The 25,366-nt window shown below is 42.8% G+C and overlaps 1 protein-coding gene across 2 annotated transcripts in view; it reads left to right on the top strand.

The window, feature by feature from the left end:
• Suclg2 (succinate-CoA ligase GDP-forming beta subunit) overlaps positions 1–25,366 on the top strand; it is a 237,572-nt gene that overhangs the window by 201,468 nt on the left and 10,738 nt on the right. Inside the window, exon 10 of one of the 2 annotated variants that reach the window (XM_021190019.2) lies at positions 14,793–14,913. The exons of the other annotated variant lie outside the window; for it this stretch is intronic. Coding sequence (XP_021045678.1) covers positions 14,793–14,913 — 121 coding nt within the window. The remainder of the gene's footprint in view (positions 1–14,792; positions 14,914–25,366) is intronic. 2 annotated transcript variants of the gene reach the window in all.

Genomic DNA, 25,366 nt, shown 5'->3' with positions numbered 1-25,366 from the left:
TTTGTTTGTTTGTTTGGCCAAGAAATCTCCTATAAGGTATATTTACGGAGTAGCTTTATCCATGATATCTCAATAACATGGCAGCCTAAACATGACCTGAAGAAGTATAACACCAGTAGACATGCCAACATGAAAAGGGAAAATCTCAGAGGACCCCACCCATAAATAATGTTAACCTAACTGGCTATATGGTTCAAATCGCTCTGAAATCGTATCCATGAAGGTAACACTAAGTGTACTGAGCAGGTTGTATTTGTACAGTTAAGGAGTGTGTGTATATGTGTGTGTGAGTGTATATGAGTAGCAGTGTCCTTAGTAGGTGCTGCTCAGTTCTTGCAAAAACCACTTGAAAGCTTTAGAAGTTGGCTTCTGTTTCCTCCTGCATGGGTCGTCTGGGATCTGATATGTATATGATATGTATCTGTAGTATATGTTGTCATTGGTAGTAACAGCTTAATGCGCAGTTTGTTTAACAAAGCAGAATACTGTAGTCATTGAGATAAATGGGAGTCTGTGGAAGTTGCCCCTCCATCCGTGGTCACAGAGCCATGTTCTCACTCAGAGAGCATCTTTCAGGCTGCTCTTCATGTTGCCCAGGGTCTTCCTGCAGGCCTGCTGGGATGCCACAGAGGTTTGTTTTTATTGTGCCCATCATTCATTATGCTGAGATGAGGATATGAGCCACCTTGTACTTGGCCTTCCTTAGGTGTCATTTGTAGCTAAGAAACCAAGTGAAGCTTTTTCAGTGCTGGGAAGCTTGCTTCACGAGGCAGGGTATCATCTGTCATTCATAATGGACAAGACCAGGAATAATACATCATTTGGCTTGTTTGCCTTTTTCTGCCTTTAACTTGGTTATAGATGCAGACAGTTAATGAGCAGTCCTTTCAGATCCTTAACTGTTAGCCTTCTCCCAAGACCTAGAGAAAACAATTGCTGATGACAGCAGTGTTTCGCCAGTGCCGATAATTTTAAGACTGGTTTTGCTTTTTTCTTCTTGTCATGAAGCTTGTGACCCTCATTTGTTATACAGAGGGTTAAGCTGAACAAAAGCATTGCTGTAAGTCTTCCAGTTCTAAAGGGTTTAGCCTTCACAATACAGGGATTTTTCCTAAATTCAGGGACTAGTGAAGTGACAGTTCGCTCACCTCAGGGTGTAGAGAAGAGCCTTTACTTAGGGATGAGTTGATAATGATGGTGAGGTTTGGGGTTTGGGGCTCTCTCTCTCATCCTGAAATCTGAAATGAAATGAAGAGAAGTGGTAACCTGACTGGGCTGGTGAGAGAATGAAGAAAGGACAAGCACACACACACACACACACACACACACACACACACACACACAGAAAGCAAACACCTGGGTCAGGTGGTTGGTGTTTGCTAATGGAGCCATACCTTGTGCACCACAAGCCCAGCATGGTTACTGTGTGCTACACAGGGACCAGAGTCAGCCTGCAGGACCTCTGTAGCCTAGCATTCCTCCTCTAAACAGCCAGAGGAAGCTACGGTTGCTCATTCTTGTTCACACTGACCAATCATCAGTAAATCCTAACAACCAGAGAAAAAAGGCTTTGCCAATTTCAAACCTGACCCATATAGGGAAAGGCCTTGGTCCCTGTCATGGCTGTGCCCTCCCTGTCCTCAGTGCACATTCACTCAGGAATTAAAGGCCACAGAAGTTGGCTATTGGTGGAAGAGGAGGTGACCACTTGCCTTTGACCCTGAGAGGGAATGAGTTGTGTTTCGTTAGTAGCAGACTGTGGGGAATGCTTTGCCAGCGTAATTTGCTCCAGATACGCTGTGGTGACATTTGCTGAACAGCTAAGTAAATAGATCAATCAGGCTTCCACACAACAAGTTACAGAAAATTTGACAGTGATATCAGTAATTTCAGAGTGTTGTCTTCAGCAGAGAATGCTTTTTTATGGCAGTAACATTTGATGCTAAAAGAGCAGCCTGGGTTCTGCGGTTTCCTCTCCTTCTGGTGGTAAGTATGAGCCCATGCGAGCCCTGCCTAAGCATCTCAAGGTACCCTTCTTCCTCAGATTCAGATGGAGTGTCGGCCTCCATCAGTACTGTTATTTGTTTCCTATTCTGTTAATAAATTTAAATTTATAACCCAAAACAGTGTTAATATCAATGACAGTTTCTCAGTTTAAGACTCTGGACTTGGGCTTGGTATAAGAGATCATTCTATTTTCATGAACAATGAAGGAATTTTAGGGATTGCATAGGAAACTGGTTGCTAATAAGAGATTTGTCATTAAAATAAATTTCACCAAAAAATACCTGTGAGATTTAGTATTAATTCAATAATATGGGAAGAATAGATGGCTCAGTGAGTAAAGGTTCTTGCTGCCGAGCCCAACAACCTGAGTTCAATCCCCAGGATCCATACAATGAGATGGAAGAGCTCACTCCCTAAAGTTGTCTTAATGACATACATATGCTTGTATGCTTAGTGGAAGACTTGGTATCAAAAGAATAAGAAAGAGGACACTAGAGAAAGACCCTGGTGTCCTCCTCTGGCCACTACATGCCTGTGTGCTGGTGCCAGTCCCCACCACACGTGCAGTCATGCATATCTTACATACCATACATAGACACAATAATAATTGTAGCATAAACTTTAATCTAGAAGAAGTAGTCTGTAAGCTGTTAAGGTTTTAAGTAGACACGATTTTCACTCTTCCCTGCCAGGTATTCATCGGCTTGGTGTTTTAATAGGAGTTCCTATCAAGACATTGTTTTTCCAGAGATCTGAGTGATCAAACTGGTTTATCTGAGCAGCTGTGTGAACAGTCACAGTCATCACATTCCACCTTCATCTTGCATTAGACTTGTTATTTACAGAAACAGTGGGTTTTGCTATTAACTAAATTTATCTTCATTTCTCTGCACTGTGAAATGTGAATCTGTGCAGGCCTAAGTTTTGGCTCTGTCTGCTTAGCTATTTTTTTTAATTGATGTCAGTCATGAATAAAGAAGAAGAAATTACCCATAGAAGTAATTGTTTTTCTTTTCTTAGGAACAGTTAGCCTGTGGAGGCCATTATGTTGTGAGGATAGACAGATAGACTGCCTGTTTATAGATTAATAAATGGGTCCTTCACCAAGTTTCCAGTTCTGTGAGTGTTTTCTATATCAATTCCCCAGCTAATGGTGATGGAGTACACATGTTCACATTCATCAAGGTGACATAAGTCTGAGATGATTGGACAATGTTGTTCACAAAGAATGAGCCAATAAATATTCTTAATCTGTACCAGTGTAGCTCTCATACAAATAAAATATCGCGTTCTAGTTTCATTTCTGTTGCTGTGATAAAATACCCTGACAAAAAGGAAGGAACTTAGAGGAAAAAGTTTTTCAGCTTACATTTCTAGGTTATTGCCCATCACCATGGGGAAGTCAAGGCAGCTAGACACCTGGCATCCACAGTCAAGAGCAGAGAGAAAGGAATGGAAACATACCGCTTGGTTACTCATCTTCGTTTTCCACTCATAAAGTTCAGCACCCACTGCCTAAGGAATGGTGCTGCCCACAGTGGTTCTGGGTCTTCTCACACCAGTTAACTAAGAGAGTTCCTCACAGACATGCCAGTAGGTCAACCCAATACGGACAGTCCCTCATTGAGGCTTTTCTTCACAGGCGATTCTAAGTTGTGTCAAATTGACAATTAAAACTGACCATCGATTACAGATACTAGTTTGTTCTCCTTGAAAGTGAGTACCTTTTAAGTTTGGAAGCCATTTTTGTTACCAAAGTATTTCTTTTCCTTTTGACCTATTCACTTTCTGAAAAGAGTTAATGGGTTGGAAAAAATGATTACTTGAGAATTTCCAGAAGTGTCCAAGCCCTGGGGTATTTGTGGTCACATGGTGAGAAGAGAAGGTGAGAGGACAAGTTCCAGAAATCGGTTTTCCCCTTCTACCTTGTTTTGAGGCAGGAACTCTCTTGTTTCTGTCACTGTGTTGTGATCTCCAGACTAGCTGACACACAAGCTTCCAGCTAATTCTGCTGTCTCTACCTCAATCTTGCCAGAGGACAGTGGCGAGTGCAGATATACCACCAGAGCTAGCTTTGTATATGTGCTTTGGGGATTAAACTCAGGTTTTTATGGTAAGCACAGAACAATTGTGATAAAAACTGCATGGTACTGGTACAGCGACAGACATGTAGATCAGTGGAATAGAATTGAAGATCCAGAAATGAATCCACACACCTATGGTCACTTGATTTTTGACAAGGGGGCTAAAACCATCCAGTGGAAAAATGACAGCATTTTCGACAAATGGTGCTGGCACTACTGGCGCTATCATGAAGAATGAGAATCGATCCATTCTTATCTCCTTGTACAAAGCTCAAGTCTAAGTGGATCAAAGACCTCCACATAAAACCAGAGACACTGAAATTGATAGAGGAGAAAGTGGGGAAAAACCTCGAAGATATGGGCACAGGGAAAAAATTNCTCAACAGAACACCAATGGCTTGTGCTGTAAAATCAAGAATTGACAAATGGGACCTCATAAAACTGCAAAGCTTTTGTAAGGCAAAAGACACTGTCAACAAGACAAAAAGGCCACCAACAGATTGGGAAAGGATTTTTACCATTCCTAAATCTAATAGAGGACTAATATCCAATATATACAAAGAGCTCAGGAAGCTGGACTCCAGAAATTCAAATAACCCCATTAAAAATGGGGTACAGAGCTAAACAAAGAATTCTTAAGTGATGGACTGCAATGTGGCCTATAAGCTGAAATAAACACTTTCCTTCCCAAGTTGTTTTTGGCCATTGTGTTTTATCACAGCCATAAATAGTTAACTAAAATACCATTCTGATATCCATTTCTTATGTGAGGCTTGCATGTCTGTCCTTTTTATAAAATGTTTTTACCTATTGGTAAACGTTGTGACTGTCTCTTTGTTCTTCTTTTTATGCCTAGATGACTCTGTAGCCAAATTATAGATGCTGTTAGCTCTTACAGTAGATATTACAGACACTCCAAGAACAGAAATCCAGGCATTTGCATTCTGGATATTCAACTGGTTTTTATAATTGTGGTTCTAGCGCTGATACTAGTTCAAAAGAATATAGGAAGTGACTCTGTAATGGATACTAGACACATCTGCATTATTCTCCAAATCTCTTTCTTTTTAACCCAGGCTCAACCAACATACTTCTGCTCAGAGGAATTTCCTTCCTCCTTGAAAATCCCTTAAATAGTTGACTCAGCCATGGTTTCTGTGTTTGCTGACAACTGGAAAATCAGCTGTAGGCCATGCTGGCCTGGTCAGGGTATTCTTGGTTGCTGTTCCTGAGTGAAAACTTTAGATAACATAAATTTAACACACGTAGGAAGAAAGGGCATCTCTGTAGATGAGGCCACAGAACCACAAATATCCCAGGTCTTGAACACTTCTTTAGAACTCTCAAGTAAGCATTTTTCCAACCCATTTACTCTTTTCAGAAGTGATTAAATTAGTTAGGTTAGAGCACAGAGAGTTTATGGAACTGCTCAGATCAAGAGCCCAAGTCATTTGACCAGAGGATGATGCTGTTTGGGAACACTACCTGTGCCTAGTGTATGACAGAACATGCTTTGGAAAACTTAGACTTGCAGGGGCGAACATGTACTTTGGGGGGAGGAAGTGTGAGTTTAGAATTTTATGGTGCAGCATTCATATTGTTTTCTACCTGTTAAGCTGCCATTCACGTTGCAAGGTTGCCTGGACCTACATAGTGCTAGGAGTCCATATGTATTTTGCTTATATGCACCTAACATAAATAAGTAATGAGATTGCTTGTGCTTATGGAACTTCAGAGCTGGGCAACAACTGTATAATACAGTCATTTTTAACTCTGGTACTCCTCAGCCATTGTTAGCAGGTTAAAGGCCTCCCTCATGGAGTTCCAATGCAGCCCAATCATCATCATCATCAATACAGCATTCCAAACAGCCAATTACAATGCATATGACCACCGTGTCTTCAGAATTTGTTCTGCTACCTTTTACCAATTATTCTTAGATTTGCTCTTTCATTGTGTCCTGACTTTCCTGGATGCTTGGGTTAGGCGTTTTGTACATTTTGAATTTTCCTTAACAGTTGTGTCAGTCTCTTCTACAGTATCTTCTACAACTGAGATTCTGTCTTCTATCTCTTGTATTCTGTTGGTGATACTTACATCTGTAATTCCTGACCTCCTTCCTAGATTTTCCATTTTCAGGGTTGCCTCCATTTATGTTTTCTTTATTGTTTCTACTTCCACTTTTAGGTCTTGGATCACTTTATTCAACTCCTTCACCTGTTTACCTGTGTTTTCCTGTATTTCTTCCAGTGAGTTATTGATATCCTCCTTAAAGGACTCTATTATCGTCATGAGATAGGATTTTAGGACCTGATTTCCAGGTGTTTGTGTATTCCAGGCTTGCTGTGGTGGGAGATCTGGGTTCTGATGTTACCCACCTATATTGACTTCTATTGCTTATGGTCTTGCACTTGCCTCTCGCCATCTGGATATCCCTGGTGTTTGTTGGTCTGGGTGACTCTGGAGTCTGCCTCTTTTGTCCCTGGGTTGCTTCAGGTCTCCTGGTAGGCCTGTGGCCCTGACTTTAGCAAAGCACCTGTGAGGCCTTCCAGCTGGGAGCTCTTCAGAGGGGCAGAGAAGCTTCTGGTCCATTGCCCTGGCTGCAGTACATCTCCTGGGAGGCCTTCAAACTGTTGGGTCTTCAATGGAGCAGTCAAGCTGTTGTCCTATGTGAAGATGTTCTCTATGGACTGTGGTTTCTGTTTCCCTGTGTGCAGCAGAACTCCAGGGAGGCTTTCAGTCTGCCAGGCCAGTTGTCCTGCATACCTTTAAGCTGTGGTGTCTACTGCTCTGAGTGCAGCTGATTCTCAACTGCTCTGAGTGCAGTAGACCCTCTAGGATGGGTCAGGATGTGGTGTCTTCATGGGAGCAGATCAGCTAGGAGTCTGCCCCAGCAGAAAGGACCAGGTGGGAGGGGGATGAAAGGGGAGTGGTCTAATTGCTTTATTGTTGAAAATTATAAAAGACATCTTCATTTTAATTAAACAATAAAATTTAAAAGCAATATTTGGACACCAGAAAATGGGACTTGAGAATATGTTCCTGATACCTGGTAGTGGGGCCAAAACAGAGTAGGGGCTCCTGCCTAGCCACGGGGTCACCAGTGATAGACAGCAAGAAAGAGTGGGACAAGCTCAGGACGACAGGACTGCAGGAAGACTGCCTTGAAACAAAGCTGATTCCATTTCCTGCATCTATGGGAGCTGACTTGTTTCTTTGAAGCCAAGTTCCATATATTTGCTAGGTTACTGCTGGCAGCAAAGAGAACCAGCACACGATCACATTGATCCTCCCCGTGAGAATGTTACCTGTTCTTGTGGGAAGATGTCAGCCAGGAAAAAAGAATTCCTAAGAGAGTAATACATAGATGACGGACAAGTGAGTCCTGTTTTTCACTTCCCTCCAGATGTCCTCAGAAGTCAGACTTAATGGGGACTTGGCTCCTTAACCAAAGTCCCATCAAAGTTCCTTAAACAAAGCCCCATCAAGGCTCCTTAACCAAAGTCCCATCAAGGCTCCTTAACCAAATCCTCATCAAATGCCCCGCTGTGCTCATGTTGACAAAGGTGGGTCACAGTAGTTGCATTCACTTGGATTGGTGGATTTCAAATGCCAAAATGCTGCTTGCTGAGGGTTTTAGGATGTATTCTGAGCACACTACAAGAATTTCCTTTTTTTCCTGAAATTAAAAAATAGTAGAGGGAAATATGGATGGTGCTTTTCAGACACCAGTGTTTGGGGCTTTGGTGTTCTTCGGGGGATCTTCTGTAGCTATTTTGTGCCTTAACTCAAAGAAAGTGCAGCCAGCCCACATTGAGAATCCACATTTAAGAATTAAACCAACCTCAGGATAAAAATCTTTAAAAAAAAGTATGCGTATGTACTAAATATTTACACACTTTTTCTTGCCATTTCATTTAAGTAATAAAATGTAGCAAGTATTTACCTGGTGTTTGCATTGGATCAGGTGTTATAAATGACCTAGAGATGCTTTAAAGAATGCAGGAGGACACAGGGAGGTGATATGCAAATGTGTCATTTCACAGGAGAAACTCCAACATCTGCAGCTTTTCTCCTTCAGCAGGGTTGGGGAGGGGGTGTCCTGGAACTGGTCCCTGTGGTATCAAAAGATGACTGCATGTTCCAACTCCAAGAACGCACCACAGGCTGCAGAACAGACCTGACCTGCCCACCCAGATTTCAGCACAGGCAAACCGGGTCCCAGTTGAACTGATCTGTCTGCTTATTTGTAAGATTACAACAAAGCCTGAGATTGGATTCTTCACCTGAATCACTTCCTTATTGACTGAATCCATTTAAACTCCCCTCTAATTTAGCAGAGTATTCTTATTAAACCCAGGCGTACAAACATCAATTATCTAAGCTGCATCTAATTTCCTTCACCATTTATGTTCCTTCATTGGTTGCCAATGGATTATAAGACATGATTAGAATTCAGCAGGAAAATATCAACAAAAATGAGAATCCAGTTCTAGAAAAAACAGATGCTTAGACAAGAGCAACAGTGTTCAGAATTAAATTCTGTGTTTAAAAAAAGGGTCCTTATCTCAACCAATATAATCATGCTTGCTCGAGTTTTATCAGCCTGATGCCCACTGCAGTGGCACTAAATTAGCATGGCAAATTGGAATGGACAGAAATAGAAAGCAGCAGCTGCTTTTCTGTGCTTCATGTATATACTACAGCATGTGTGTATGTGTATGTGTGCATGTTCCATGTGTTGATATATGCACGTATTTACATGTACATGTTTACATGTGCAGTTGTACTCACCTGTGCATACACTTGTGAAGGCCAGAACTCAACTTTGGTATCTTCTCTTATTCTCCATCTTAGTCAGTCAGTCAGTCAGTCAGTCAGTCAATTCTTTGTTTGTTTGTTTGTTTGTTTAAGATGCTCTCTCACTGAACACAGAACTTACTGTTTCAGCTAGGCTGGCTGATGAGCCCCAGGCTCCTCCTTACTGTGCCCTTCCAGCATCACGTTTATAGGTGCATGCAGCCATGCCAAGCTCAGGTCCACATGCTTGCTCAGCAAGCACTGTACCCACTGAGCTCCACCCCACCCACATTGTTAAAGCGTAGTTTTAAATGAAGCGTAGTAACAGAACCATACCCCAACCTGCATTTTGGATACAGCACAGTAATAGAACCTCCCCAGCCTGCTGTATCCTCTTTAAACACAGAACAGCACTTAATCCTTTCTAGCAGCCATTGCAAAATGGACGTGACACCCAGAATCTTTCTCTTTGTTCACTTCCAGCAGTGGGCAGGATGGGAAGAGAATAAAGAGAAGCAAAGGTTCTGTTTGTGGACTTGTGAGTGGTTTAGCATCTGTTCTGGTTTGGTCTGGTTTCTTTTTAAGGGGTAGTAGATTGGAATGGGCAAACCTATGCTATAGTCTTCTTAAGTAGCCTGGGCACCTGCAGTTGTCAGTGATGGCAAGGAAATAATGCATCGCAGATGTCTTAAAATCTCAAGGGTATTGTCAGTGACATCAGAGTGTTCAAGGAAGAGGGCCGAGGGCACAGTGGATTTGAGGAGAGCGGAAACAAATCATGCCTATCTCCGGAGTTAGCTTACAAGCTGAACCGGCCCCTGCTTGTTTTTATTAAACGTTATTGGAATGCAGCCAAACTTCTTCATTTATGTAGTACTCCTGACTCTTGTCCCAATGACCAAGTTGTGTAGTTGTGAAAGAACTGGACTCACTGAGCCCAGAAGGTTTACTGCTTCATCCTTAATAGAACAGACTACTTCCTGATGTGCATTGCTAGCTGTCTGCCCTGAGGTTGCTGGCTCTTGCTTGTGACTCGTGTATGAAAACAGACATTGGTATGAGTTGTGACTACAATGAATGGCATGGCCTCCCGTATTCCTCGCTGAGCCTTAGTTTGACCATAAATAGAAGTAATAAATCTTGTCTTGTGATTTTAATATAAATGTGTGGTGGATTCTGGGTATGTGTGAGTTCCCTGTCTGGTCTCAGTGAGGTCTAAGTAGGTGCCTGAAATCCACAGGCTTCTCAAGGCTCATCTAACGGTGAACCCCAAGAGCCTTTATGGTTTGATGCTGGGTGTGGGCAGCCTCTCATTTCCCACACCCCAGCACCTGGTCCAGGCTCTCTTCACTTCTCAGAAGCATGGTTTTTCCAGTGCCTTTCCCAGATGTGTCCACTTCAGGTCCTCGTGCCCTGCTCTTGACCACCTGTTTCTCCTTGACTGTCTGTAGCCCTAGCTTAAATGTCTCTGCCCTGAGGGGCCTGTCTACTCTACCATCTTACCCTTGGGTTCTCAATGGTATTTGTTTTCTCCTCTCCATAACCTGGCAGCATTTACAGTTTCAGATACAGATAAAGACCACTTTTGCCTGGTTAAATTATTTTCCTGCCAATCTGGATGGTTAAAGGAATACCTAGCTCAGAGTGGACCCTCAAGAATGTTTATTAAGTAGATGGCTTTCTTGATTTTGAGCAATGGCAACATTGGCATTTAATAAAACGGACTCTTGGCACTACTAAAGAAAAAGAAGTGTGGTTTTTATCCCAGCATACTGTTTGCATAATCTGGCACACAGTGTTTATCTCTTTGAGTGTCAGGCTTGTTTTTCATTTGTAAAGCAGGGTATTATGTACCTCCTATATTGATGGTTGAATTAGTGTTATCAATAAGAAGATATTAAGCCTTACATTGTCTCATAGGGCCTTATAATTTTGATAGCTCTAAAGAATGCTTGCTAGTCATTAAGCTATAGCTTCAGTGGTTTTCCCTGCTTTCTGTTTTCTTGTCTATAAATTGAGGATGAAAATTATACCTGCCTTGTGTGAAACTCATGTGTCAATCATGTAGCATAATAAACCTTCCATCTTCTAGTAAATAGAATAGTTTTGTGAAAACGAGTATGTTCATCCTTCATGAATGACTTCCCAGAAAGGTGTATCCTAAAACCAAATTTCATATGTAGTTGAATTCACAACTCCCTTGAAGCTCTCCACCACTATATGTCCACATGCATTTCGTTATTACCACTTGGCATTTAAAGACATGCTCTTCAGAGCAGTAACTGTAGGATATCTGGTAGGACTGCCAGAGCATTCATATATATACATTCATATATATATACAGGACATGCATATATACATTCAGTGAGTAGGATCCCTCCGCTGCAGCAACGGGGTTCATTGTTGGGTTTTGTGTTTGTTGTTTGCTTGCTTTGTTTACTTGGGAGCTTAACAAATAGCAATGGCTGCAGCTTTTTTACTTTCAAAGTTCATCCTTTCAATTATGGACTATAATCTGCAGCCAGTGTGTGTTTCACAAGCTCAAACACACAGAGACATTTGAGAACTGACGTTTGGATGGCCCAGCCACTCGCACAGCTGCCAGCAGTTGTTCCAGACTCTACTGCTGGGGCAGCTGTCTGGGACCTGGGGACCTGTGCTCTCTCTGGCACCTTCACCACCTTCTTAGATGATCTTTACTTTTGTGCAACAGTAAATAGCAGCTCTGAGGACTCTCACCCAAATCTTGGAAATGCCTGTTACTTTAAGCACTTCAGAATCTGCTAGGAGCAGCTCTGAATATTTGCAGAGACCTACAAAAGGAAAGGGGTTGTTGTTCTTGTTGTTGTTTTAGTTCTTGGTGTCAAAAAAGCAGACCTTAAAAAGTTAAAAAGCCACTTTTGCTATTATCGTGGAGCAGCAGCTTGTGGTTGTAAAATGAATGAATCTGTGAAGCACCCATTGAAAATGTGACATGCTTTATAAATGCTAAATAATAATAATGATGTCACAAGGCTTTCATTTTTAAACTGTCTTAATTTCATTCTCAGTTTGAGCTTGCAGATTATAGTACTTAATTATAGAAATTGGCCCAGAGTGAAACCTTAAATCAGATTTCCATTAAAGTGCATGACTGCAGCAAATTACTCTGTAGTGGGGAAGAAGCTGAGAGTTGCAATGCCTGCTGGAAGAGGATCTCCCCACCACCCAGAAGGCACCTTTTCTGCCAGGGCATATGGGACACTGTGTGTCCTGAGCAGAGCCAATCTCCTAAACCAGGAAGCCTGTGTATATCTTCCATTGCTTTTCCTATAGAAAAGCTTCCCATGGAAGCTGCTGTCAAACCTTGATTTCACTTAGCTCTGGAATTAGAAGGAATATGCCAGTGAATCCACTCTCCTGGCCCTAGCCCTGATTCAGGCCACATTGTCCTACATGGCCTCAGGTTACCTCCCATGTTAGGCCTGACATGCCTCCATGAGTTATATTGGGTGCCATGTTTGCCTCTGTACATGTCACATCCTCCTCCTAAAAATCCTTGGGTTGCAGACTGGCTAAATGTGTTGCTTTCCTTTTAGATAAAGGTTGCTCTATAAGGAGAACCTATGTTAAGGTTGGGCTCATGCTGAGCACAGTGAGACACTGTTATGTGAGGCTCATGGGACCTGACACCCACTGAGACATTCACAGCTTGTAGTTGACGATCACTCCAGGGCATTCACCCACTAAGTAGAATTGTCACAGGGTCACAGACATCACTTCTTTCTCACCCCCTGCACTCCTGCCTGTTTAGATAAATTCACCTTAGTTCATGTGAGCTTACAGAACAATCACATAGTTTCAAATTAAGCGCACTGACTCCCTGTAACTCAGTGCATCCCTGACACATGAGCTTGCCCTTACATTATAGAGGTCACAGGTACCAGTCTGTGTTTACTGGAATGCCCAGTTTTTCCTCATAAATGCTAGTGTGTGCCTCTTCAGTTCTGTCTCAAGGCCCATGAAGGAATTATTGCTTGTGAACACTTTTTCTTCTATTGTTCTGGCAAGTTCCCTTCCATCCCACAGTTATTTGGGAATTAGTGCTTTATTAAGCATCAATGCTAACAGCATTTAATGGTTGCCATTAGAAAGCAGGCTTCTGCTTACCAGTTAGCCTGCTGTGAGTGGAAATGGGAGGTTTCTTTCTTGGGAGTAGCTCCCAGCCCCTAATTGACTTGAAAATATTGCTTATTTGCTTTATTACTAAGCTGTTACTGTTATGTTAGAGTTTAGTCACTGTGCTCCTATTATATATTGGGAAAGGTTTCCTACTCACAGCCTGGATAGTCTGTCCAATGGTGTCATTGCCTGCTGGGAAAAAATCAGGAGCACATAAGCTGAGAGCTATTGCCAAATACTGCACGTGTATCATCTCCTTGACATCCTGCAGGGATCTGGTGGACCATGGACTATTACTCTCCTCTTACAGATGAGGAAACCATAGTCAAGAGAAGTTATATAGCTTAACCAGGTTTCAGCCTCAGCAACCAGCACAGATGTGCAACCAGTAGATTTTTAAGCAGTGCTACCGCGATGTGTTGGCTGTGTGACTGTCACTGCCCCATAGCTCTCTCCACTACAAAGGGCCAACTCGCTGTATTTATAAGCAGGTTCTGGGGGCATCAGAATAGAAAAAATAGGAATTCCTGTAATGGTACATTCTAGAGTTAAGTGCTGTAGAAATGTAATCTATTCTTTTCTCCTTTGTTATTCGCAGTTAATTTATCATATGGTACCTATAGGATCTAAAGTGGCATGCAGCATATAAATACATGTTTAGCAATTAGAGTAGTGTGCTTTCATTGCCACTGCATTGTTGAAAGTTGATGCCTCAAGCTTGATGAATAACTCTTTTCTGTGGGTGTTATCTATTAATCTAAGTAATGAATTCTTTTCATTATCTCATTCTTTGTGTTAATTATACAGGATTTTCTTATACCCATTTATCAAATTAAGACAAGTACAATATTCTGTTTACCCCACCTGCCTATAAATGTAGAATCTGTACAAACAGGTGAACATGATGGGTTTAAATTTACGTTTCTGAAAAATTCTTGTTAGTAACTTGACTTTGTGTGTGTGTGTGTGCGCGTGTGTGTGTCTTTTGTCTTTTTTTGAGACAGGGTTTCTCTGTGTAGCCCTGGCTGTCCTGGAACTCACTCTGTAGACCAGGCTGGCCTCGAACTCGAAATCCGCCTGCCTCTGCCTCCCGGTGCTGGGATCAAAGGCGTGGCCACCATGCCCGGCTAGCTTGACTCTTTTTATGTTACCTCTTTATCTTTTCCTTTTAAAGTCAAAGCAGTCGTTGTCTAAGGTAGTTAAGTGATGTCTGGGTTTTGAGAGTGTGCCCTAAGCATATTAAAAGGCAGTAAGAAGCATGGCAAGGTTGTCATCTTTACCTTTTACTACACACAGCACATACTGAGTTCTGAGATTTGAAACTGTTGTGTTAGGCACAAGAACTGCATATCATAAAAGAAAAATCAATGCATGAGTTTTTAAATGACACATTTCATTTGGGGGAAAAAAAAAAAAACCTTATTCCAGTTCCAAATATCAGTATTTAAGAAACCCAGAGGGCAGGATACAGTAGAAAAATGGTCAGAAGTTGGGTTCATTTTGGGGCCTGTCTCAGTTCATAAGACTGGATGGTAATATGGGTTAATAATGATATGTTGTTATTTATTCATTACCGAAGCTTACTTTTTGTGACAGTCTTGTCTGTTTTCAGTATTTCTTGCTCTGGGTAAAAATTGACAGAAATCAAGACGCCTTACTTAACAAGCCCTGTTATTTGACTAGCTGTTTTGAGGCTGCTGGCTGCCACACTCTGACAGCACTTCCTGTTTGGGATTTCAGCTGGAAGCCATTCTCGTCAATATCTTTGGTGGTATCGTCAACTGTGCCATCATTGCCAACGGAATTACCAAAGCCTGCCGGGAGCTGGAGCTTAAGGTGCCACTGATAGTCCGGCTTGAAGGTGAGTCACAGGAGTTCCCAGCACTCATTTCCCTTCCCAGCATGCTCTGGGCTCACACACTTCCTAAGCTCCAGACAACTGGGTTAACTGAGATGCAGCAGGCTCAGTATTGCGCTGGTCTGGACTTCCATCAGGCAAGTGCAGTTGCAGTTCCTCAGACACTGTGGGCCTGGGACTACCCAGGCTTGTTTGCCAGGCTGGTTCCAGAGCTAAAGCCCTTGTATTATAGAGGCCATTGCACAAATACCCAGCATATGTGATCTCTTTTCTCTTCCATGCAAAGCTATGATAGGCTCAGTTTATAAAATAGGCACAGTAAGAAATTAGCAATAGCTAGAATTAAGAGAAAATTCCAACATTATAGTGAAATTAAAGTGAATTTGGTTTCTTTCTCTCAAAAAAGTCAAGACAAGTAATATTTTCATGATTGGCTACTGTAAGATACTGATACTGTGGGAAGAGAAACCACAGATCAAAGGAGATGATATGCATATGTATATGTGTCTACTTGTATATATATATTATCTTTAAGTTTTTATTTAATAAGACTGGCAACTGTTTTCAGCTCCCTTATTTACCTACCTTCTCTGTTACTCCCATAAGACTTTGTCTCAGTGTATATGGACAGTGTCTAAACTCAGAGCCACGGATTTAGACTCAGGAAGGAGAAATGCCTTTTCTGACTTTTGTTTTGTTTGAAATGGTGTCTCCTTATGAGCTCCAGGCTGGCCTTGAACATGCTATTTGGCCCAGTCTAATCTAGAGTTCAAAACTCCCCCACTTCAGCTTCCCAAGCCCTAAGGTGCCAGGTGCACAGCCCCACAGCCAGCTGGGATGTTTTAGTCAGCTTCTTGTGGAGCTAGGAGCTTCCTTCCCTGGTACTACAGTACAAGTCTCAGCCAGTTTTACTGAAGGTGCTCCACTGTGAACCAGGAACGTGTCTGGGAAAGTTCTCAAAACCTGCTCTTTTTAGCCCCTCACACTAAGTTCATTTCACCCATGCACGCTGCATAACCTCGTGCTCTGATAACTTTTTTCAGTTATGCATATGTCCCAAAGGTTATCGCATTTCAAAACACAAAAGCCCCAAGTCCATGTTTGTTAGTATCAACACCGCTCCTATTAGGACTGCGTTTGAGGTGTTGGGAAGCTGCCAAGTAGACAGGCAGATGCAACTTTTTGAGAGTTTGGGTTTTCAGTTTAAGATATAAATTTTATCTTCAACTGCAAAACAGTTGTTATCCTCAAAATGACAAGTTCATTTCACTTCTATTTGAGGAAATATCGCCAGATAACCAAGTCTGAATAGCCACAGTCCGGTGATTGGTCTTTGGGTTAGTTACAGTGTTCCATGGGAATGGCAATGACTCTGGCCCATGCTTGGGTGTAGAAGCACTTCTCCATAGAGACAGCTGCCATAGCTAACCGAGTAGCTGAGCCCGTTGCTCAGGTGCAGGCACCTTCTGTAAATGCCCTGTTTGATTGGGTGCTCAAGAACTGACGCATAGTAAAATTAATATTCTTTTCACTCTCCATCACTTGAAACATGGTTGTTATAGAGAGTGTGAGGTAGGGTATCAGTGACCACTAGCTAAGTGTGGCCCCTGCCTTCCTTCCTCATACATCAACCTCACCCACCATCACATGACGATCATGGCAGCCTCTTCCTCCATGCCAGTGCCAACTCGGTCTCACTGTCATTCACTACTACTACCTCTGCATGACAGTTTAACGGAGAGAACCTTCCAGTATTTAACAATCGTTTTAATAAGAAAACTCCCAAAAGCCATCCGCCTTGTCTTTGCATTCTGGTTATAACATTCAGCAGCCCCACTGGGTTGGTTTCTTCAGTGTCACCTTAGGGCCAGCCCAGATTCCCCAGGCTCCGTGCTGGTGGTGGTCTCCTAGAGATGAAGCCTGAGGGTAGTTTGACAGCACTGTGTATCTCATCCCTGTGGAGAGGCCAGGGAAGCCGCAGCCTGCTTATGGTCTCCTTTTTCTCTCTTCTCTCTTTCTGCAACACTGCCTTTGCCTTACCTGAAACTGTCTGCCTTGTGACCCAAAACCAGAACGTCCTGGATTTGATAGAAATGTTGACCCCAGAGAGGACGTAGGGGAGCAAAAGCTCCAGGCAGCAACATTGAGTGTGGACAGCAGAACATTCCACAGAATTACCTCATTGTAGGAGTACAGAGACATAATTGATTCCTGTGAAACTAATAAAAGCCAATGATTAGTGATACCACAGTACCAGAAAGCTGGCCAAGGAGTTAACGAGGCCATCAGGATCAGTTATAATTCTGATTAAAATGTTGATGTCAGACTGGTTTTAGATTCAAAATGACCCCTGACCCTCTTGTTGTAAAAGTCAACTGAGGCAGGAATAGGTCTCTCTAAGCACATCACATTAGTATCTGACACTTGGAAATAATTAGAAGTACTCCTACAGTGGATTCGCTTTCTTCCAGCAAACCTCACTGGACCCATAAGTAGTATTATGTATACAATTATTATTTGTACATTTCTAGAAATGGCTTCCTTTTAATTTGTTTCTGAAACTTGAAAATGAGCAAGGGTGATAACTCAGTGTGCACACAAATCTGAGTTTGATCATCTGGACTCACATTAAAAAAACAAAAAGCCAAGTATTGTAGTGCACATTTCTCATCCCAGCTCTGAGGAAGTAAGGGCAGAAGAAGCCCTGAGCCGCCAGTGCAGCCAGCTTCATGCGTTCGAGGCCAATGAGAACCCCATCTCAAACAATAAGGCCAACAAGACCCGAAGAACAACAGCCAAGGGTTTCCTCTGCCCTCCACTTGTAAGCACACATGCACACACACACATATGTGCATGTGTACCTACCCACACTTGCATCTGCGCACACCTGAGCATACATACACATAAATACAAATTGAAAACAGCCCTTGTCTTATTTTCAAGCTATACTTAGTATTCCAGAGTAGTTGTTTTTCCATGATACCTGGGAGGTATGTATGTAAAATATATGCAAATTAGCACACCCAAGATTATCTCCCTAAACAGTCTCTGATGTTTGTGTTAGAAGTCTGTTTGAGATAAGAGAGAAAAGCTTTGAAATTTCTGAGCTTGTTAGACAATCCTATTTCTTCTAGAGTCTGTGCCTGTGGTTTTTAATTAGAACTCAGTTATTAAGAAATGCCACGCACAGGTCACAGAACTTTAAACATCAAGGAAGATGAGTAGAAATGTAAAAAGATAACAGGAGAAATGAAGTAGAAAAATGGCAGGGTAAGGCAGTGAGTGCACTAAGCGGGAAAGAGGCCTCGCCTTCCTGGGACCTGTCCCTGTCTTCTCAGCAGTGGTCTTGGGGGCCCCAGCTGCATCACTAAACATTTGGAAACACTGAGGTATCACACTGTCTGTGTCCCGAACGTGAAAGTGGTGGCTCAAGACAAGCCCAAAGCCACCAGTGTCTCCCCTAACTGAAGTAGGCGAGGCTATCCCTGGTGGCCTTTGCCACTATCCTCTCTATACTCCATGGTATCTCTTGTGTCCCAAGAACCTTTTACCAAGAGGAAAGAAACAGTGAATTTGGTATTTCTGGAGTAGTAACAGGTTTTCTCGACTTCTGCTATACAAACTGGCATCTTGTGTGATCAGCATTCTTGGGTTAATGTAGGCTCTCACATCAACCCAGCAGATATGTAACCCAGAGCATGTGGAATATCTAAGGGACAAATAGCTCAACCAACACCAAACCCAGACCATCACCAAACTGCGTGGTTACCACACACTAAACACAGGGAACAGAAGGAATTTTGCTCTGACTCTACTCAGCAGTCTGACCATAAATAAGAAAATGCAGAATTTGGAGAAGATGCAAACCAGGAAGGACCCATAACAAAACTAAGTGAGAACCAGGCCAGTGCTCTGTGAGCTAAGGAAACACACTCCTGTAAAGTGTGTGCCTTGGAGCTGGGTGCTTGTGGCTCAGCCGCTTTCATCATCATGTTCTTCATTTAACTTTTGATTGTATTTTTAATCTAATTCACAAAAACACAATAGCTATACATACCATGGGATGTTGAAAACATGTATAGGCTGTGTAATGTTTTAATAAAGTGAAGCTATGTGTACCTCAGCTACACCATTCTTTGTGGTGAGAACAGATTTTATTCTGGCTTTATGAAAAGTATAACATTGTTATCTGTAGTTATCTTGTGCAATTAATACCCAATGATTAGCCTGTCTCTGTCCTTATGTACTCTCTAAGCTCCCTATTCTACTCTGCAATCTGTTTTTCCTATCTACCTGTCCATTTATCTATCCATCATCTATATATATAATATATATATATATATATATATATATATATATATTCTCTATACATGTAATATATGTGTGGATATGTCTGTCATCCCTTTTTTTACTCATTACTGACTACTGTAATTAGGAAGTTTAGAAGTATTCTTTCAAAAGTAATTTTTAGTTTTAATTTAATCTTTAATACATACAAACTGTGATCTGTTTTGTTTTGAATTTTGAGACTGTTTATTTAAGATTAGCTATGTAGCCAAGATGACCTTTAACGCTGATCTTCCTGCCTTTGCCTCTAGAGTGCTAGGATTATAGGCATGAATGCCATGCCCAGCTCCAAATGCATACTATAAATGAGGAATTTCCAAGTTCAATGTGGAAGGATAAGATCTGAATGACTGACAGGAAGAAGAGGGGATTATTAGAAGAAAGTCGGCATTCATCCCTGAGAGTTGGGACTGTAGGAGCTGAAGCCCAGGCCCTGCATAGCTGAGAGGCCATCCTGGAGAGAGTGGGGGCTAAACAGCAGTCTGTGAGAGCAGAGTGGAGCGTGAAGCCTTTATCCGAAGCACTGGCTGGAGCCTCGGACAGAGCAAGGACGGGGAGAAAAACATAAGAAAACAAGAAGCCCAAGAGCCCTAAGTCCAGGATTCCAGCAGGCTGTGGCCTAGGGAGCCGGGAAGAATGATGTGAGGGAACCATCTCACCTGGAGAGGGGAATGGTGTATGGAGACCAGTTCCTCCAGAACTGGAATTAACATGAGTTCCTGCTGGCATTAGCCCTGACCCAGTGTTGTTGAAGCCTCAGACACACTAGTGCAGATCTGTCTAACCTGCACAACTTCGAGGACTCCAATAATCAAGATAGCAAGTGTTCCCAAAGCCAGATGGCCTGTTTGGTTAGTGGCGTCTATTTCCTCTAAGTAAAGGAAGCGGCCTGCTTGTTTGGTTTTTGTCTATGTGGAAGACCCAGAAGCCCTGTCTACATTCACCCATTCACATCCATGGCATGACAGCTTTGGCCCACACACAACACACTGGAAACAGCCTAAAAACATCAGGCTTGCTTTGGTAGAAATTTGTGGACCAAGTCCTTGTACTCTGCCGTGTCCTGATGGCAAACTGTCTTTACCTGTGGTTCAGGAAGCTTTTTCTCTGCTCTTTGAAATGATAACACCATAACCCCATGCATTCATTTGCCTTACTAAGCAAATGAATACATACGATGTTTCTATCAGTCAAGACCCGGGATAATTTTATTTTATAAGACTTGTGGGTAATCGAACAGTCAGATAAGAGGTAGAGGTTGAGCCTTTGTAAACAGCTGTTTCTTGCTAGATAAAGAACATGGTTTCTGATGAGCTTCCTGAAATGTACACAGACATTCAGCATGGTCGGGGCGCTGCTGAGAAATGGACACATAATGACTGACTGTGTTGGGTATCACAGATGTGTTCCAGCAACGCTTTAGATTCTGTGTGCATTTGCACAGTTGTGTAGCGTCTGGATTTGCTTACATCTTCAGGGTATTTTTTTTTCTTCTTTAAGATGCATTCTTTCTTCTTGTTGTCCTATTTAAATCTGCACCACCATCCTATATTTGCTGGATGCTTGAGGAAGAATTTTTTGCTCTTCTCTCAGGCGCACATTACTATTCTGAGTTGAGCTTGTCAGTAACAACAGCTAATAATAATGACAGGAAGCCCACAACATTTGTAGGCTGGATCCCACTTCTCGTCGCCAGGTCTTTCAATACAATTCGTCTACCCAGCACCGAAAGATTCATCTCAGCAATGCAAATATTTTTATTTCTTTTACCAAAGCTCCTCAAAAGCCAGAATCCCACCCTGTTTGCTGTTCCCCTTACTGCCAAATTCTCCTCCGCTTGCTGCTGGAAACAGGATGAGTGGCATGGGGAGGAGAAGGGCAGGCACGCATACAGAAAAGCTGGAATGGGACGGGCAGTCTGATAGAAGGCACCTGCTGTGCCCAGAAACTCAGTATGGTTATTATGGACAACACATGTGTAATGGCTGCTTTTATGTCAGCTTGACCCAGGCTAGAGTCATCAGAGGGAAGAGCCTCAGTTGAGGAAATGTCTCCATAAGATCCAGCTGTAAGGCGTTTTCTAGCGCATCCTCCTTTGGTTACTCAAGGCATCACTGTTCCCAGGGTGGACTAGTCATTCTCCTCAAGCCTTCCTATGCAGTCTGCACCTCGCCTTGCTCCCTACCTCCCGGGGTCCTGGGTCTTCTTTCATCTCTCCCCTCCCTCCGCATTCTCTGTGGACATATTCTGCCTGGGATGACTTTCACTGTGGTGATGCCCCACCCTCCTCTGCCTCTACTCACTAGCACCCCATCTTTCTCAGTGGCCCTCCTTCTTCTTAGTGTTCGTTTCTTCAGCAGTTCCCACTGCCTGTGGCATGGGAGGGACTCTAATCCCCAGCGATGCCAGGTCTGAATGGCTAAGCATACGGTAATGTGTAAACCTCCACTGCTCCCGATAGTTACACCAACTTCACGGGTGCTAGCTTCAAGCGTTCCTCAGAACAGGGTAAGCTTCTGTGGGTCAAAACTTTTAAACTGCATTAATCTGCTCTCTTAGGCAGTTCAAGGTTCCCTCATCTCACCTCTAGATAGATAATGTGCATAACCAGCATTTCTGCCATTTGGATGTCTGTAGCCTTGTCATATCTGTAAGCTAAGTCTTCTCAAAGAAGATAACCCCAGCATTATGCAGTGTCCCCAAGCTCTTGGGGCAGTGGGGTGATGGAGGGAGGTATCTGTGACAGACTAATCCTCTCTGGCCCTGGCCGTTGTTATACAGAGGAGCAGTTTTAAGGAAGAGTGGTTCAAACATAGTAGGCATTAGGCCCACTGTATCTAATGCAGACTCCCTGTCTGCTTTCTGGATATTGTCAATGGGACCAGTCAATTCATGTCTTCATGCCTCAGTTTCTTCATGTAACACTGTAGCTATTCTAATTAGCATCTTGTTATTAGGGAGCAGCCTGCAGGGAGATTTAGTCCCGTGCTTTACAGATGATGAGTCTTTCCTGCCAATAAGAATGTTGAAGAGACACCCTCTGGAGACTAGACTATAGTCTATCCCTATAGCCTCCATGACAGTGCTTTAGAGCAGGAGGGATAGATAGCTTTCACCCCATGCCACCCTCTGCTCATTGACTGTGGCTGCTGAAAGTGCTGTGCCAATAAAATGCTGATGCACTGTAGCTCCGAGAAAGAGGTTCCATAATCATGAGTGTATATTACAGATGTCAGAAGGGATGACGGGTGCTTTTGAGCCAACCATTTGCCATTAGTGAATGAAATCATACAGGGGACTTTCTCCCCTGGAAATACAGCATTCTATTCTATTCTATTGGGAACAGGAAGTAAAGTGGGGGCTGAAAACTGGGAAAGAACCAAATGAGATAATTTCTTACTTTGTGCAGTCCATCAGACATGAGTTGGGGCGTTCTGATAAGCTTTCCTGTGAAGAACCAGCTCTTGTCCTTTGAGGCCATGTATCCCTGCTGCAGTTGCTTGGCTCTCTGTGGTAGTGTTGAAGCAGCTCTGGACAGTGCCCGGGGAGATGGCCGCCCTTGGGTCATAATAAGTCTTTTGGTAGAAAAACAGATATCAGAGTAGGTCTGCCTTATGAGCCCTAGTTTGCAGACCCCTAAGTGGAAAAGAGCCCAGCAACAAGGCCTAGGGGTTTAGAAACTCCTCCTGTTATCCATTTCTAAGTCTGGCTCTGGCTCCTGTAAATTTCTCATAAGAGTCAAGTTAGAATTTGACAAACAATATCAGCTCTTCAAATACAATGTTTTTCTTAAGGACAATCTTAGCAGTAGAGTCTTTACCCAGGCATTTCCCTTACTTAAAGTCCCATACCATAATACAGTGGTATGGCTTCTCAAGCAGTCTATCAGTATGTTTGTGCTGCTCTGACAAAACACCTACATCTGGATAATTTACCAAGAAAAGAACTTTACTTAGTGCCACATCTGCTGGTGTCTGCTCATCTCTGAGAGCCTAGATGACAACATGTGATAGAGTTTCATTTGGAAGAAATCACCTGGCAAGCCAAGGGGCAAGAGAACAGGCTGGCTGTACTCACCTGTGGCACCAGCACACGGGAGATGGAGGCAGAATTAGGAATTCAGTTAGCCTTGGCTGCATCAAGTTTGAGGCCAACCAAGACTGCATGGGGAAAAAGATGAGATGAATCAAGGGCAGCTTCACTCTTTTTGTGACAATGTACGTTATAACCAGCATTAGTCCTTTAGGTAAGTCCTCATGACATAATTACCTTCCACTAGAACTCCAACTTTCCACCAACTCCACACCACCATGCTGAAGAACACATGAGTCTTTGAGGGGGACATTGCCGTCTATAACCAAACCATAGCAAGGATGACTGGAGGTCCGGGTCAGCATTATAGACTGATGGTTTGGCGTGGTTGCAGTTACCTTCCATTATCTATAAGATAGAGGATACAGGGATTGAAAGCCATGGGGAGACTCAAGGAAAATGTAAAAGAAAGGCCTAGCAAACTTTGAGAGCTCATCAAAAGATCTGTCCTACAGCATGCACAAGACCTGAGCAAGCTCATGACAGACCAAGTCCCACCATGGAGGGGGCAGGGAAGCCTGAAGCCCACCCCTACCTAGCTCAGGAACTACTGGCAACTCATGGCTTCTGAGAGAAAGAGAGTAACACATCCGAAAGGAAGGCCCCACATCCAAGACTATGCAGGCAGCACTACCTGGACTGGGTGATAAAAAGAAGACAAGTTAGGTGAATGGGATGCGGGTGGATGGGAGAGGAATTGGGAAGAGGAGACAAAACACTCTGGATAAATCCTCAAAGAACGAATGAATCTTCTAAAAATAACGAAAGATCTGTTCTGTCCTATAGATGAGGGGAGTGAGTAGACTTGGTACTGCAGCCAGTTTTGCTTGCCAGAGGGTTCTTTGCATTCTAGTTTAATATGACAGTTGAACATGGCTTGCATTAATATTTATGCTGCCTTTTTTAGGGATACATAATTGAAAGCAAAAGCATATGCACCTATGATTGGCTCTCAGTGAACACACACAGACTTGATCCTGAGCCTTGCTTTTGTGGTCAGATGAGTGCATCTTGGTCAGAGACTTCCTGCTGCTAAAGCTGGCTCCTCCCCACAGGAGTCCTCACCCTGTGTGTCTTCTTACTGTGGCTGTGATACAGTGCCACAGGCCACCCTTTATCAGCCTTAATTTTCATAGAATGTGTAGGTAGGTAAGATCCTCACCCAAGGGTGAAGAATCTCAAGTCAAATGGACAGGGACTTTCTCAAGTCATTCAGCTACTTAGGAATAAAGCCAGGTGTGAAATTTCAAACTCCTCGCCTGTAGTATGGGGGAAAAAAAAACAGATAGTATTGATTGAGGTGGTGAGATGACTCAGTGGGTAAAGTGTTTGTAACCAAAGCGTGAGAGTCCATGATTCCAGTATTGTGCTCACCAGCCAGTCTACATAATTGGTGAGATGCAGAATCCATGCAAGACGCTGTCTCAGAAAATAATATGCAGAGTAATAGAGGAAGGCACTTGGCATAGACCTCTGTTTTTTTCACAAGTACATTACATGCACATGGGCATATGCACGAACTGACATATATACAAGTAGCAGCGTCATAATGTCATTCATTGTAAGGCACAAATTAGCTTTCCAATAGTCTGAATCGGTCTGCTCTTGGTAAATGTTAGCAGTGCGATTTGTACTAGCTGTAACATCTGAACCCTTGTTACTAACCCTGTGTACACTGCCATTGGCTGCCAGGTCGTGTCCAACTGAGACTTGAGTCATCTCCAAGAAGGGGAGGGGTACGGGGACAGTGGTTTTCTGTAGATTGCTTTTATTATGTTTAGGTATGGCCCTTGAATTCCTGATTTTTCCAAGACTTTTATCATGAATGGGTGTTGGATTTTGTCAAATGCTTTCTCAGCATCTAATGAGATGATCATGTGGTTTTTGTCTTTGAGTTTGTTTATATAGTGGGTTACATTGATTGATTTCTGAATATTAAACCATCCCTGCATCCCTGGAATGAAGCCTACTTGGTCATGATGGATGGATTCGGTTTGTGAGAATTTTATTGAGTATT

This window comes from Mus pahari, chromosome 2, assembly GCF_900095145.1.
Source record: "Mus pahari chromosome 2, PAHARI_EIJ_v1.1, whole genome shotgun sequence".
Taxonomy (NCBI): domain Eukaryota; kingdom Metazoa; phylum Chordata; class Mammalia; order Rodentia; family Muridae; genus Mus; species Mus pahari.
This window is presented reverse-complemented; position numbering and strand designations above follow the sequence as displayed.